Source organism: Gossypium hirsutum, chromosome D11 (assembly GCF_007990345.1).
Source record: "Gossypium hirsutum isolate 1008001.06 chromosome D11, Gossypium_hirsutum_v2.1, whole genome shotgun sequence".
In the NCBI taxonomy this organism is placed as follows: Eukaryota; Viridiplantae; Streptophyta; class Magnoliopsida; order Malvales; family Malvaceae; genus Gossypium; species Gossypium hirsutum.
Genome location: NC_053447.1, coordinates 18275558 through 18292573, shown reverse-complemented (window position 1 = coordinate 18292573; position 17016 = coordinate 18275558). Strand labels below are relative to the sequence as shown.

Below are 17016 nucleotides of genomic sequence, written 5' to 3'. Positions count from 1 at the left end.
ACCACCCACATTGTCAATGACCTGGCACTACCAGACAAAGGGACCTCTCTTATATATACCTCAATATATGAGATAGCAGTTATCTTCTTTCCCAAGTATTCCACATTATAACCTAAACATTCTCCAGCCTTCTCTTTTCCTTTCTCCTATTCTCCCTCATTAACTTCTTCCTCCGACTCTCTGCCTATCACAGGTGAATCAGTCTTCAAATTCCCACCACCATCTCCCCTTTGTTGATTAAATGTATCAATAATTCTCAATACAGATTTTATTATGGATTAAAGTATCACCAATGTGTTGATCCAAGTGACTTAAGCAACTGAAGCGGATTAGCAATATTATATTGTAAGTCGAGCCATCAAGAGCCTACTCCAACTTCCTTGGATGGTTCGAATTACACGTATCTTCAGAAAGGGCAATAGGGTTGCTGATGGTTTGGCTTCAATGACATTCCCAAGACCGTTGGGTAGATATATTTTCAAGCAACCACCGAATGAAGTGCTTCATTATTACATGATGACTACTCTGGAATGGTTTAAACATGCTTAGTATAGTTATGGTTTATTCCTTCTTGTACCAAAAAAAAAAAGTCTCACCAATGTGCTATGTCTAAATATATTATGATCTAAATTTGAATATATTTTAATTATCAATCCATTTGTTTTTGCTTTGTAATAGTCTAATTTTAGTCGAAGTTAAAAAGGAGCATATTACCTATATTTATGATTTATAATTGAACTTTAAGAAAAACAAATTTAGGAGTAAAATATTAAATAAAATAAAATCCAAAATGAAATGGAAAATAGATGCATAAAAATCAAAGTGAAAATCCAATCCAAACAAGGCAAACAAGGAATTGTCCATGAGTTCATCATATCCGGTTGCCATTGTAGGGCAACATCAGTCGATCACCACTCTATGAGGATTTTGGCCAACTTGATATGCATGGGCATGTGGATGACATGTGGTTGTCACCCTACTTTATAGGTGGGTCCCCAGTGTAGGGTTCATCATGGCCGTCAGTTTTTGTCTCACTTTGTATGTAACGTAGGTTTCACCGAAAGGGAAGAGAGGTTCTCTATGCCACTAGCTTTATTGGTCCCATTTCTTTCATTTTAAATCTTTTAAACTTTGATAATACTTTGAACACAACATGACTATAATAAAACAAAATATGAACATGACATGAAAATTATTAGAATACGGTATCAAATATTATATGAATATAAAATATATTTTAAGAAGAAAAATAAAACCACATAAGAAAACAAAAATTACAAATGGTTTTGGTCTATTCTTCATCTTCATCTTTAGCCTTATCATCGTTTTAGCTGTCATATTGTCAACATAAAGTGCCGCCATCTTGAATCATCATCATTTACATCTTGGGGTTATGTCTTGGCATAGAAAAATATTCAAATTTAACTCAATTCCAACCACAAATTCCAATATCTTAATATCAGACTGAAACAGCTCAGAAGGGTTTCCCTCGTGTATTGAGTGAAAAATATGCATCCATTATCACATCAGACCAATAACATCCGTGCTCATAAGTTATCGAGTTCGATTTAAATACATAAATAACCCTTCAAGTTCAGGTTATTGTAAGAATACGAACAACTCAAGTTACCGAACGAGTCGAATCTTAATATCTAGTTCGAGAGCTCGAGAGCATTTATAGGCAGTGATTGTAATTGTAACAGCAATTGTAATTATATCACAAGTAAAATAAACTGGCTAAGCAATATCCAAGCCCAAAAACAAAGTGATACGGGGTTGCGCGCGGACCAAGATCGAGTTGCCAAGTCACGAGAAACTCCTACGAAAACCCTAAACAATTAGATCTGAAACGAAACAGAAAAATTAAAAGATTAGAACTTTGAATTTCCAGATCTGAAATAAAATCCCCAAATCAGCAAAGAATCAAATTGAGAATAGAAATAAGTGTTAGGGTTCTTGAAACCCTCAAGGAGATTGTGATTCTGCCCAATTGAACACCAAGATAGTTTTTCCCAAATTTCGACAATCTAATTTCACCCAAAAAGAGTATGGAAAAACCCTAGAAATTGGGGATTTTTGGGCTGATTCCTTAAGATAGAAAAAGGCTGAAAACACAATAAGAACAGAAAATAGATTAGATAATGATTCAGCACAAATAGAAATAAAGAAAGAATTGACAGTAAGAAATTAAAAGATAAGTCCTAAGAAGCCTTGAAATCTCGAAAGATCTCACAACTCCCTTCAAACGGCTCTAATCTCCCCTCCAAAGAATATCAATGGCAAGAAGAAGGTTGAAGATGGCTCCCACAATCAAAAAGATTGTTAAAACAACTTCTAAAGAAAACTCAAGAGAAAATCCTTGAAGAACTCAAAGAGAATTTTCACTCAAATCAAATCTGAAATTTTTAATGTAATTGTAATATAATGTAGGGTGGCTGGCCAAGCCATATAAATAGGCCTTTCAAATGTTTTCCTAATTTAATTAGAACACTAAAACTAAAACTAAAAAAAACTCCTAATTATTTTAATATGGAAATTCGGCCAAGGGTCTTTTATTTGGGACTCTTGGACTGAATATAAAAATTTAAACTAAATAAAATAAATAAATAAAAATAAAACTTTACAACTTGGGCCACTTTGATAATTTGGCCTGATTTTCAACTAAGTATGGGTGGATTTCTTGATTGGGCTGAGAATTTGCTTATTGGGCCTCGCCTTCAAGAATTTGGGCTTTTGTGACTCGTATCATTCCCCCCTTCCTCAAAAAGATTCGTCCTCGAATCTGAAAAATCAAATGAACTCGACTTTCCTCTATCGAACGGGACTAATGGCAATTGAGTCCACTGAAAAGAATAGCCATGAGATAGTAAATAGCAACGGAAACAAGCTTGTAGTCCAATCATAAGCATAACAGAACAGGTATAACGCATGTGAATGGACAGATTCAGATTACCATGCAAACAATCTAATTTACTCACCACTGCCTCGTCAAATATTTGAAACAAAGATGGACATGTTTTAAGGCATTCAGTCGTCTCACATTGTTCCCACAAACCATGAATAAATTGCGAGTAATAAATCAAATGGTAAACATAATCGTCACAAGTAGGTATTTGAAAAGATTTACATGGTTCACAGAGTTGCATAATCATACCATGCATTAATCGACGGTCTATAGATTCACTCACACATGCATTATCAAAAACAAGAATCTTTTTATCAACCATCAAAACAGATAGATCATCAATAAATAAAATAGGACAGTCAAGCATGTTTCGATCTAAGTGTTCATCAACACGATCTTTATCACTATCCGAGGAGTACAAAAGTGTTTCAAAGGTTTCAAGCATCTTACCTCGATAAGCAAAAGAATAAGGGTCGATTTTACCTTTTTCATTTAAAACAAACCTTCGTTCATCGGGGGCATAGTGTAGTCGAATCTCCGTTGTTGAGTTAACCTTTGTCAAATGGAACTCAAACTTCATGTACAACCACATAAACTGTTTAAGGCAAGAATATAAATTGAAAACAAATTTGGCAAATTTCGTTACCTTATTCTCCAAAACAGATTTGGACAAATTCAAGGATTTTACACAAGGTAAATCAAGAGAATAACAAATCACGCTTCTTTTCGTAATGACTTTATCAACCACAATCGAAGAGTAACAATTAATCGGATCAAAATGATGGGATCTTTTAAGAACTAAGTCACCAAAAGTTTTATCAATAATTTTCAAATCTGCACTGGACTCGGTTTCTAAAATTTCCTTACCTCGCTTACCTTCGAGATCATGTAGTGTGATTTCATCTTTGCTTAAGTTGATCGTATGAAAGCGTCTTTCATTTGAGAGGTATTGAAGTTGAAAGTTATCTTTCGATCTTTCGGGAACCTGAAAAGTAGCAACACAAGAAAAATTCATATCTTGGTTAGTGGAAACATTCCTCACTAGCCTTTCCTCGTCTTTTTCTTTTGTTTCTTTTTCTAACTCATTTTCTCTTCTTTCTTCAACTTCTTTTTCAATTTTCTTTTCTGTTTCACATTCCTTTTCACTCTCAATCTCTTTTTGCTCTTTTTCATTCTCTTTTTCTTTTTCCTCACTTGTTTTAACAGAATTTCTCAGTTTGATTTGGTCCTCATGGACTTGTTCCGGAGTGAGCGGCACTAAGGTAAGTTTCTTTCCTTGATGCTTGAAAGAATACCTATTGGTACGACCATCGTGAGTGACTTTTCGATCCAGTTGCCATGGTTCTCCTAGCAACAAATGGCAGGCTTGAATAGGCATTACGTCGCACACAACTTCGTCTTGATACTTACCGATAGAAAAGGCAATGCGCACTTGTTGAGTGACCCTAAATTGGCCTTCGTTGCTAAGCCCTTGTAGTTGATAAGGTTGTGGATGCTTGGTAGTGGTTAAGCAAAGCTTTTCCACCATCATCGTGCTGGCTATGTTCGAGCAACTTTCACCATCAATAATAACTCTACAAAGCTTACCTTGTACATGGCAGCGAGTATGAAAGAGATGTTCTCGTTGCTGCTCGCTCCTTGGTTTTGCCAAAGATGATTGTCCACGATCATGAAAATCATCATCCATTCTAGTGACACGTCGAGGGCCGCGCCTTTGGGGTTGGTTATCCCTATCTTCCTTAATTGGATCTCGATATTGATGTTTTTGATTCACTCGTACCTCATTCAAAGTAGTATTCAATGCTTGAAGTGTAGCATTTATTTGTGTGATTGCAGCAGTATGTCCATCTAACTGTTGTTGGACTTTCATAAGTGCATCATTATTATCACCTTTAGACATCTTCAAAACCTGTAAAAAATAAACACTCAACACTCAAAAATAAAAGTTAGCAAACCTCACCATTAATCACTCAAAAAGAAAATTCAAATTCTCAATGAGGTCGAATTCAATCTTGTGAGTTCTTTATCAGAGTTTATATCAACCAATTAGAGAGTGTGAACCAAACTACCAAAGAATCCTAATTTGCACTAGGATGCCAAAAACTGACGAGACACCAATTGATTCGTGTTGCACCGAGGAAGAAGTTGTGCACACGTTTAAATCCTACTAACACAAGAAACAAGAAGGTGTTAGATAACGTAAAGGAAGAATAAAGGTAAACAAATGAAAACCTACAGCTAAGAATCAATAAAAATTGCTGAAAACAGAAAACCCGAAAAACTGCGGAGTAACTTGACAACTTCGTTCGAGGTGTTCCCGATCTCCAAAAATCACGAAATTAAATCTGGAGTGTCCTTATATATTTAATTTTTGATCTGGAAAATTTGGGCACCAAATTCAACCCGCTGAATATTTTTTTAATTTTTTATTGGATTTCGTCTTTTTTCAATTTTTTTACTTTTTCGACTTATTTTTTTGCGGGAAATATTTTTGTATATTCAATAACAGTGCCAAAAATATGTATGTAAAATTTCAGATCAATCAGAAAACGTTTACCCACTCAAATGAATTTTTTTCGAAAATTTTTCTGGGTAAAACTGCTGTTTGTAATTTAAAAAATAGAGATCAGTTTAGAAATCAACCAAGAACACCCAAAACGCCCAAAATCTGATACCAAATGATACGGGGTTGCGCGCGGACCAAGATCGAGTTGCCAAGTCACGAGAAACTCCTACGAAAACCCTAAACAATTAGATCTGAAACGAAACAGAAAAATTAAAAGATTAGAACTTTGAATTTCCAGATCTGAAATAAAATCCCCAAATCAGCAAAGAATCAAATTGAGAATAGAAATAAGTGTTAGGGTTCTTGAAACCCTCAAGGAGATTGTGATTCTGCCCAATTGAACACCAAGATAGTTTTTCCCAAATTTCGACAATCTAATTTCACCCAAAAAGAGTATGGAAAAACCCTAGAAATTGGGGATTTTTGGGCTGATTCCTTAAGATAGAAAAAGGCTGAAAACACAATAAGAACAGAAAATAGATTAGATAATGATTCAGCACAAATAGAAATAAAGAAAGAATTGACAGTAAGAAATTAAAAGATAAGTCCTAAGAAGCCTTGAAATCTCGAAAGATCTCACAACTCCCTTCAAACGGCTCTAATCTCCCCTCCAAAGAATATCAATGGCAAGAAGAAGGTTGAAGATGGCTCCCACAATCAAAAAGATTGTTAAAACAACTTCTAAAGAAAACTCAAGAGAAAATCCTTGAAGAACTCAAAGAGAATTTTCACTCAAATCAAATCTGAAATTTTTAATGTAATTGTAATATAATGTAGGGTGGCTGGCCAAGCCATATAAATAGGCCTTTCAAATGTTTTCCTAATTTAATTAGAACACTAAAACTAAAACTAAAAAAAACTCCTAATTATTTTAATATGGAAATTCGGCCAAGGGTCTTTTATTTGGGACTCTTGGACTGAATATAAAAATTTAAACTAAATAAAATAAATAAATAAAAATAAAACTTTACAACTTGGGCCACTTTGATAATTTGGCCTGATTTTCAACTAAGTATGGGTGGATTTCTTGATTGGGCTGAGAATTTGCTTATTGGGCCTCGCCTTCAAGAATTTGGGCTTTTGTGACTCGTATCACAAAGCTAAATAGGTTCATTCTTAGCTATACTTGAAATTGTAACATGAGCAAATGTTTCCAAAGTTAGACACCATAATATGTCCGCCGCACATGACAAAACAAGAAACCGAAAGGCGAAATATAGGAACACGCCAAAAGCTATGCCAAAAGTTATATAAATATAGAACAAATCAAACACAATTATGACTCGAAACAACACATGAACAAGATAAAAATACATGAATTGTCAAGTCACCCCCTTCAGATTTTATTTCTCAGAAGTTGACATAGTGACTAACCTTAGAAAAGCTTTACAACAATGGAGTTTCATAAAAGATCATACACACTAGCTTCCATCTTTATCACCTCAGTCATCCAGTAAACAACACAAGATGTAATTAATTGCTTGCTGTCGAAGATGAAACGGAGTAATGTGGCGACCAAAGCTTCAGTTGCAAATTGATTTTGTGGCTAACATAACTGGAGCCAGAGGTTGATGTTGGCTACGAATAGTTGAAAAAGATCAAATATCTCTCAGGACCCGTATCCCTATCGGCAGCATCTGACTTGTCCTCTGATTATCTGTATGTTATAGAAAAGTAAATTATAGCTCGATAAAATGAATAACAGATTGCTAACCAGAAGCAAGACATGGGAATCACAATGAAAATCATAAATTGCATGACTTTCAACTGTAAGCCATATTTTCAAAATCAAATCCCTCAGTTCGGTCCGCATGCCTAAGCTTATCACTACCTAGAGTTTATAGATATATTTCTTTCCGTTTCAGCCACCTTATAGGATAACACTTTGACCAGTTCAAACCTAATGGATACATGTTCAAAATGAGAATATTCAATTCTTTTTCCATATAATTGGAGGGTCTTATTATCCTTGTTCGAATATGTATCAGAAACAAATTTCAAACATGAGTATTAAAGGAAAATGAAGAGTCCAAGCAAGGTTTTCAACAGTATCCATAAACCCTAAAACTTCATCTTTTTTCCCACCCAAACTTACCATAAATACTAAGAACACAATCATAAATCTGGCTGGCCGACATAATTTCATATGTTAAATTACCCAATATTTATTTCGATAAACTAAACTTCATATCACACATACCTTCAAGAGGTCCATGTCCTCGAAGCCTTATGCACCATTAGACAGATGACAACTGCAGATCTTGACTTTAGACTCCTCTGTACTCCAGATGCAAGATAGCCAACTGAAACTTAGGGAATGACAATCTGAGAATCAATGTATTAGCAGTTTGCACAAGAGTCCATTCGTACTCACTAAAAAACAGGTCCAGGAATAAATTGAGGGTATATAATCACCGAAATACAACCTGGAACACGGATACCTACAAAAACATCCAATGAAATCAGTATCAGGGGATCCAAGATGATCCTGTTCCTAAGAAAGACAGAAAGCTCACCACACGAAAAGATATGGTTGCCGAACCACTTCAGGAAATAGCATATGCATACAAGCTTCCTGTTCAATATAAGTAGGTGAAGTCAAGAACTCCAGAAACTGCAGAACTGAACATTGCAGAGCGCAAAATATATAATTATGCAAAACTTGGGTAAAAGTGACAAAAAGGAAAAGAAGGGGGACAGAGATAAGGCATATGCAATAAGCATAACAGTGTCTGTATTATGCTCATATACATTCACACATATAACCCCGAGAACAATTCATCATATCTTGATGATTGATTACTTACACATACAATTAACTCTATAGCTGCCCTTGGAACGAATGAACAGAGAACATACATAGGCTAGCACTTCCAGTCAATTTCTAATTTCAAGGAGCATTGCTCACAGATAGAATCTATGTTCCTCCGAATTTTTTTTTTTTCAACGCATCCATGTCCGATATTTGTGGATGACACGAGTATGAGGATATTCCAAATAGATAGAAAAACTTACAAAAATCTAACCATGCCCGTGTTGGACAAACACGTTGTAAAATAAGAAAAAATGCCTTTGGAAGAAAGAAACCAGGGATTACCTTGTCCAAGGATCAAAATACTGTTTGCAGCCGTAGGTATCATATCTTGGATCTTTTCGCTAGTAAAAATTGCTTGAACAACTAGCAAATAGAACAGGGAAAAGGAAAATCATTTCATCAAAATTTAGAAGGAAAAACACGCACTAGAATAACAAACTGGAAAGAACACATGGGAACATTACAATAATATATAAGAAAAATGAGTAATAAAGTGACTGATGAATCGAGTTCTTAAAATCTTTGAACATTCACAAGCAAGAATAAAAATTTTGTGGACAACACCACAAAGGAATCAAAATCATGGAAGAGAATATGAAAGTATTCTCCAAACGTAGTATGTATATATGACAAAATATTAAATTAATGAAATCAGAGGATTTATAAAACTTGAGATCCATATTAGCAGTTTCCTCACTCTCTCTTTTATCAGTTTCGTTAACAGCAGAGCTAATGTCCACCACATGCATGGAATGATGCCCATCCGATATCCAAACAGTTTGTCTTCCTACAAAATGATGGTAAGTATCATTTAATGGCATAGACGTAATATAAAGCTGAGGTCAAATGGCATAGATTATCATTAACAAAGTTCCACAGAACTTTTATTTTACTATCCATTCTTTCTCCTATATTTTTATTAACACAGGGTGTTTTAATAGCATATGACTTCAATGTTTCAACCCTGAACTCGTGCCCTACAAAATATTTATTTTGTTCCTTGTTCTTTGCTCACGAGATAACCCATTAGCAAAGAACAATGGAAAGACTCCACTACCTGTTTGCTAGGTATCCAGAATCTCCCAAATGGCAATAATTCCGAGTCATGTCCCATTGCTGTCCATTAATCATGCGAACATTTCTAACAAATAAAGTCTTTGGAAAAACTAAAGAACAAAGTAGAGAAGCTTACTCGAAGAAATATCGGGAAAAACAGCCATCATTTGCACTTTCATAACATGTGGCAATAGCCTCATGTAGCAGGTGACATCTGATCCAACAGTTGTGTCTGTTACATGCAAGACAAACAAATCTCCAACAGTATCCAAGATCAAGAACCTCTTTGAGGACAATGGTTGAATTGAAATTGCCTTCAAGGACATAGAGGATGCTTTCGCAGATGTCAAGCCCTTAACCTCCTTTGGCTCAAATGGCACAAAGCATGCACCTGGTTCAGCAGATTCTTGTCTGTGTTTACCAGACCTTGGCTTCACTGCAAATCAAGATGCCAACCAAAGATAAAAAGGAACCGACTTTATGTCAACTCTCTTGGTACTTAAAAAAAAAACAGATAATTATATTGGAAAAGGAACAAAAAACTCGCCAAGTACTTAGATTGTGCAAGTGTCATATATTATTTCCATAGTGACCTACTATAAATAGAGTGAATGGCATAGTTATCCCACCTGCTAAACTTCAATCAAACAAAAGTGAAAACATATAAGAGAGCTCAGCCGAATATACTCTATACTTTACAATATAAATAATTAACCATCTCAAAACATCGATATGATTTAAACCAATTGACAGCATTTTGCTCACAATAGTCACCAAACTGCTTGGTTAAATAAATGCTAAAGCAATATGTTAGGGAAAATAATAAATTGAACATATTTCAGTGGATGTAGCACAAGGCGATGAAAAGGATGTCCAAGTGAAGCCAATTAACTGAGTTATGCTATCATAATGAGACATATGTAATCACCAGAAGATTCATGATAACAATAACCTATTACTCGCATCTAAAAGGTTGGGCTACATCCCTGATTAAGTAATCCATTCCATTTTATTTGTTTTTTATAAGGCTCAAGCTAAAATCCTAAAGTTCTCTATGCTCCTTGATCTAGAAATCTAACTTAATGAAACAGGAAAATGGCAGTAGATGGTGTTGACATGTACCAAATTTTAATCATTTTCTTTGAGATCTGAACAATAAATTCCAACCAAAAAACAAACTTCCTCCTATGTTACTAGGTATTTAAACCTCTTCTTATAAGATCTTCACTGAAATGCATTTACACCAAGCACTCTCTAGAGTCCAGACCGTACTTTATCTCCTGTAAATTATCTCAGAAGCCATAACACAAGAAGCATTAATCTAAGAAGTGACCAAAGTTCCTTCTTCTAAATACCAAGCATTGCAAAGACCTTTATCTGAAGTCTAACAAAATGCACTAACTATACAGGTACAGGGATGTCAAGGGCACTAGGTGCAGCCTAAGTGCAAGAATCCTTATATTGCCTCACGCGCAAGGTGCAAAAAGGAGTGCCCATCTAAGTGAAGTAAGGCAAAATATGTATATGCAAGTATTATATTGTATGTGTGTATTAAGCTTAACATATATAATCATGGTAACAAACTCTAAAGATATATTTAAGGATGCCACTATACTAAATCACTTGAGCATTTTTGCAAGTAAAATTGCCAACAATTATAGACTGAAATACAGAAACCATTATGTCTTTCAGAAAACAGATTTATAAGCAATAACTAAAGTTCAAACCCATAGAACTTACCTGAAACGGATGGCTTTTCAATCTTCCCATCCAAATGACCATTAGAAACAATCTCCGAAGTACTTGATCCACCATTGGAAACACCATTGTTATCTCCAATTACACCATTTGAAAGACCATAATTCTTCACTTTCTTTACCTTTTTCCCTTCCACCAATTCTCTTAAACTCCAAACTGTAACCCCATTTTCCTCCCCTAAAACCAACCATTCAAACGAAATACTGATCGAGAAAACAGGCTTCAAACAATCAATCACAGCAAATTTCATGAGCTTAAAAGCGATCCCATCATCACTTTCATCAGTATCAACCACCAAGTTAACCCCAAAGATTAAAACTTTGGAGCTTGAAACCGAATACAGTGCAAAAAAATTAACAGACCCAGAAATTATAAGTTTCAAACCATGACTGACATCAATCAAAACCCCAACTTTATCATCAAACTCAATACCCTTTTGCTTGGAAACAACAACTTTAGCCTTCTCAAAAGCCTTGCTTCCATCATTCCTATAAAGAAAAAATCTAAGGAGAACCTTGGAACCACCTTTATAAGGGCCAGCAACGACGAAAAGGACCCTGGGGTTAGGAGACTTTTGGGTTTTGAGGAGAAGGAAAGTGGAGGAAGAGGAAGGAGGAGGAATAGAAAGGGACTTTTGGGTGGAAGAGAAAGGGAAGGAAATGGAAGGAAATAGGGAAAGAGAAGAATCAGAGTGGGAAAGGGCGAGGGAAAAAGAATGGGGTTCAAAGAGGAGAGACGTTGGAGTTTTAGAAGAAGAAGGTGAGGCAAAGGGAGTTGGGAGATGGATCTTTGAAGCTTGGCAAACAACCATTTGAATTTTTGTTAACACCAAAAATCCGATCTCTGTGATTTTGGGTTTTGGAATGAAAGAAAATATGGAAAGAAAGTCAACAAATTTATATGATTCAAAAGGTTAGATTTAAAGGCTAAATCTATCGAGTTTGGTTAAGTGTGGGAGATAATCAGAGGTGTTAATCCTAAGGTCCCGGTTTTGAATTTTTTATCATCTTTTCGTGTTTATATCGGTTTAAATATCTTACTTTATTAATTCTTTAAATTTCATTAAAAAATCTTAAATTTATTTTTATATTTAGAATAATTATTATTTGATAAATTGATGGTCGAATTTGTTAAATCTAATAAAAAATATATAGTTTAAGGGTGTAAAAAGCCCTCAATTTTTTCAAAAAATGCAATTAAGTCTTTGTTTTTTTTTTACATTCAATTGGGTACTTGAACTTTTAAAATGCATTAAAAAGGCCTTTAAAATTTTTCAAAAATAAACAATTAGGTCCCTTTATTTTCACTCAATTGGGTATTTGAACTCTCAAATGCATCAAAAATGTTAACTTTAATGGTTGACCGTTAAAGTTAATTGCCCCTCATTCTTTTCAGTTAAACCCGTATCACAACCACGACGTGAGATGTGGTAAAAAATTATAAAAAATAAAAATCAATAAAGGTTATACAAATTATTAAATTTTAATAAAAATATATTTAAAATTAGAAAAATTATAAAAAATTGTAATATTTCATAAAAAAAATTATAAAATGCATCAAAAAGACCATTTAATCATTAACTTTAACCGTTAACCGTTAAAGTTAACAACCTCCAGTTTTTTTCTAGTTAAAGTCATCATGTGTTGCAACATAGTGTGACATGTGGTGAAAAATGATAAAAAATAAAAATCAATAAAAATTATAAAAAAATTATAAAATGCTTCTTTTAGTACGATATTTTTTATATTTTTTTATAAATTTTATATTTCTTTACAATATTTTATAATTTTCTTACGACTTTATAAAATTTTATAATTTGTCTATATTTCTATATACTTTTAAAAAAATTACAATTTTTCTAATTTTTTCTAATTTTTAATAAATTTAAAATTTTTTAAATTTTTTATTAAAATTTAATTTTTTTATATTTTTTATTTTTTATTTTTTATTTTTTCCACGTGTCATGTTGTGGTTATGATAAGTGATGGCTTTAATTGAAAAAATTAAGGGCGGTTCAAGTATCCAATTGATTGCAAAAAAAAGGGGTTTAATTGTTTTTTTTTAAGTTTGAGGGTCTTTTTAATGCATTTTGAAAGTTCAAGTACCCAATTGAGTGAAAAAAAAAACAGAGCCTTAATTGTTTTTTTTTTGAAAAATTTTGAAGTTCTTTTTTATGTATTGTGAAAGTTTAAATACCCAAGCGAGAGAAAAGAAACCGGAGCTTAACTTTTTTTTTTTTGAAAAGATTTCTCTCTCTCATTTAGTTGTTATTTTTTAAGATATTTAATAGCACTTACTTTTTTCTTAGTCTAATAAATGGAGTTAAAAAATTTCAACCTTAGTGAACAGTTAGAGCTATTAATATTGAATTTTAATGTTTTGAAGAACTATTATTATTTTTTTATTAATTTACTTTAACTTAAAATAAAATATATTTTTAAAGATTGCCTCAATATTTATAGGTATCGTACTTAACGTTGAAATATTTACAATTTTTTCAATGTCGCGACTGAATCTTACATATAATTACGTAATGATTAAAGTACATTGACACTATCTGATGTTGAGTTCTTTATAGTTTCTATTTGAATTAAAACTATTTTTAAAGTAAAACCATCATAAATACATTAGATTGTTCTCGACACCTTTTGGTATCAAGTTTTAATGTATTTCGGATCTCACTATTTATTGTAACCTAACCATAATGAATATTTTGTATTGATCTTAACACCTATGGGTGTATAATTTAAATTTAAATTATTTTTTTCACTATTTAACCCCAACCTAACCTTAATAAATATAACTCAGCACTCATGAGCATTAATTTCTTAATCAACTTAACTTATTAGCAATTACCATAAACCTAACTCTAATAAATGCTTTGTATTGAATTTGATACTCACAAGTGTAGAGTTTATGATTAAATTGATTTTTACTATTTAATCTTAACCTAATTGTTAGTTTTGATGTCTCAAACTTAACAACATTTAAGATAAACTTTTATTTATATTTCCTAAGTCATTTGGTGAAAATAATTATTGAAAATTTTACTAAACATTTTCAAAGCATTACTCAAAAACAAGTTTTAAGGAAGTTATACCTATAGTAGTAAGTCAAAGAGCACTTCAAGTTCAAGTAAGACTTCTAATGATACTTAGGGGGACTTCTAACCATATAGGTCTAGTTATACCGATACAAGTCCATTTCTACCCATACAAGTCCACTTCTACCCATACATCTTGTAAGTTATATCGATACAAGTTTGTCTGCAATACTTCTAATGACTAGAAATTATCTTTATGGCTATAAATGGTCACAAACTTTTTCCTTGTTATATATACACATCAAGAACATTTCAAGATACAAGAGATGAATATTCAAGCATAGAAATCAAGAGAAAAGCCTCAAATTCTTCATTTTTCTCTTTTTCTCATTTTCTCTTGTACATACCTATTAAATTCTTATTGTTAGATCTTTTTATCATTCTTATTTCAATTTAAGAGAGAGCTCAACACTTGTAAACACACACCATTAAAAGGCCTTCATTATTTGCATCTTTTCTTTGTATTGCAATAGCTACTTAAAGTTTTTGAGGTACAAAACCTTAAGCAGTTTGTAAAGGTTAAAGTTGAGTCTTGTAAAAACTAGAGGGTTCTAGCCACAAAAACAAGGGGGAAGGTTCTATCTCATCCTTGTGAAAAATATATGGATAGTAAAGGTTATACATTTTCCTTGAAATGTAATAATTTCAAAGTACAGTGAATTGATAAATTCTTGGTTGAGGTATACTAAAATAGGGAGGTAGGCAATTGGAGTCGAACCACTATAAATCAAATTGTCTAAACTTTTATTTTCTTCCCTCATTGTTTAGAAAAGTTTGCAAAGATTTTTAAAATACCAATTCACTCCCCTCTTGGTATTTTCAGGCCAAACACTAACCTTTGTTTACTTATAGTTTACCCCCGAAGGTGGAATCTTCAATAAAAAATAGTATTTTTACGGTGACTATAAATACCCCCATTCCCCAATTTTGTTTTTTACATCCCAATTGAAGTTGTTGCCCACCATTATCGACTTTTTAACTTAAAAAACTCTCCAGAATTTTTCTTTCCTCCATTAATTCAATCTTTTGAAACGAAAGTATGGCCCTATTGAAGGAATCAAATCATAAACGCTTGTAGTTGTTGATATTGTACTTTTATTAAGTTATTACTTACGCAAGTATTTTTTATTGTTTTATATTAAATTTTATTTATGTTGATTTTAGAGTGTTCGTTTTTTTCTTTAATTTTTGTGTAGGTTGAGAAATGAAAATTTCGGATTTGGGTTAATGTAAATTATCATACGTTGAACAAGTGTGTTCAGCTTGGAAACCGTTTAGATATAGTGAGATTTTTTTTTAAGGTGGTTGAAATATCTCTTATTCTGTTGCAACCGTCGTGGTTTATGGTATTGGTGAAAATGTGGAGACTGGAAAGTATTACCCTCCACTTCTCCTGTGGCAAATCGACAATAACTTTGGAAGATATAGCCCTGATAATGTGCCATCCAATTGAAGGAACCATTGTCATTGAGGTGTCTAAATTTGAGTTTAAGCTGAAGAGAAAAAGGTTACTTGGCCATTTTATTGAGGACAAGAGAGATTTAAAGGGCGATCACGTGAAGTTTACATGGTTGCATAGATTGGTCAAGCATTCACTAACGAACAAAGTAATGAAGAGCTAATAAATAGGTTAGAGCGCACATAGTGTGAAAGACACCGCTCGTGTCTGCATACATGGCTAGGGGTTCACAATGTTGGCTTTCTTGTGCTAGACCCTTAACAGTGCAATCAATTAAGAAACACATTAGTTAAACCATTATTGTGTCCTCCTTCAAGTTTGGACTTGGATACGGTGTCGTTTGTAGCATCGATCCCTTTTTATGCATTACCTTTTCCACTAGTGAGAAGGTAAGAAGACATATATATTATATAGATGGTAAGAAATTGTGTAATTGTGTAATATATATATTGTAATTTGTGGTACAAAATTCATTACAAGAGATGTAATAAATAGTATAATGGGGTAATATTATTATAACCATAATGACAAATTTAGCCTTTAATATTTACATTTTTATTAATTTAGCCCTTATTTTTTTAGTTAAATTTGATCATTAACCTTTTATAAAAAGGCCAAATTATTTTTTTAACATAATTAATTTGACCTTAATTCTAGCTAGTTTAATTAATAAATTTTGATTCTAAATTTAGACTAAATTTAGTAAATTTAACCTTAAAATCGAATTTTCCGACACAGTTGAAATTCGGGTCACTACCGTTAGAATTTAATACTTGTGATTCATGTTGGAGAGTTTTCGAATTATGATCATGCAAGCTTGACATTTGGATTATTTTTTTTAAAATTTATTAATTTTAGAATAATTTAAAATCAAATTTAAACAAACTATTTAATCAAGTCATGCTTAACTATTTTTTCATGTTCAAACGATTTCGAATTACGATGGATATATTAAATATATCCATTAATATATATTTAAAAATTTTCTATATTAAATATATATTAATATCTTAATCTATTTATAAGTAATATTTTTCCTTTTCAAAATCATCTAATTTTAGATCATTATCTTCGTCGATTTTTAATATGCCCGTCAGTACTAGTATACTTGTATTTAAGTAAAATTAGAAATTTAATTTTAAATTTCAGTTAATTGTTTGAAAATTGGAGTACCTAATCCTTTGGGAGCATCATATTGAGGTCCAGTGATATTCGTTGTAATTTCTTTGAATGTACAAAATTAAAAGAAAATATTTTTTTAATGTATATAATCGAGGTCCAACGTATATGGTGGAATGCCAACAAAAATCCAAGTTTAGAGCAATTTATGACTAGTTGAACTCCATTTTTAGGG

The 17016-nt window shown here is 32.7% G+C and overlaps 1 protein-coding gene across 12 annotated transcripts; it reads right to left on the bottom strand.

Annotated features, from left to right (window-relative positions):
• Window positions 1–1192: 1192 nt before the first annotated feature.
• On the bottom strand, window positions 1193–12051 carry LOC107917483 (uncharacterized). 12 transcript variants are annotated; one of them, XR_005921194.1, is made up of 8 exons: window positions 11083–12051; window positions 9479–9778; window positions 8984–9073; window positions 8569–8649; window positions 7988–8093; window positions 7846–7912; window positions 7672–7774; window positions 6569–7128 (listed from the first exon to the last, which is right to left on the bottom strand). XR_005921194.1 is itself a non-coding variant. In XM_041106355.1 (8 exons), the coding sequence occupies exons 1-7, from the start codon at window positions 11909–11911 to the stop codon at window positions 7699–7701; spliced, it is 1497 nt and encodes a 498-aa protein (XP_040962289.1). In that variant the 5' UTR covers window positions 11912–12050; the 3' UTR covers window positions 6569–7128; window positions 7672–7698. The 12 variants fall into 12 exon arrangements, 3 of the variants coding, with proteins under 3 accessions (XP_040962288.1, XP_040962289.1, XP_040962290.1); XR_005921195.1 differs by having other exon boundaries at window positions 7672–7796; window positions 7898–7912; window positions 11083–12050; XR_005921197.1 differs by having other exon boundaries at window positions 7672–7796; window positions 7898–7912; window positions 7988–8046; window positions 11083–12045.
• Between the last annotated feature and the right edge of the window lie 4965 nt (window positions 12052–17016).

Coding starts and splice junctions, on each gene's coding strand:
- LOC107917483 (XM_041106354.1), bottom strand. CDS start 4,805: ATGTCTAAAGGTGATAATAATGATGCACTTATGAAAGTCCAACAACAG.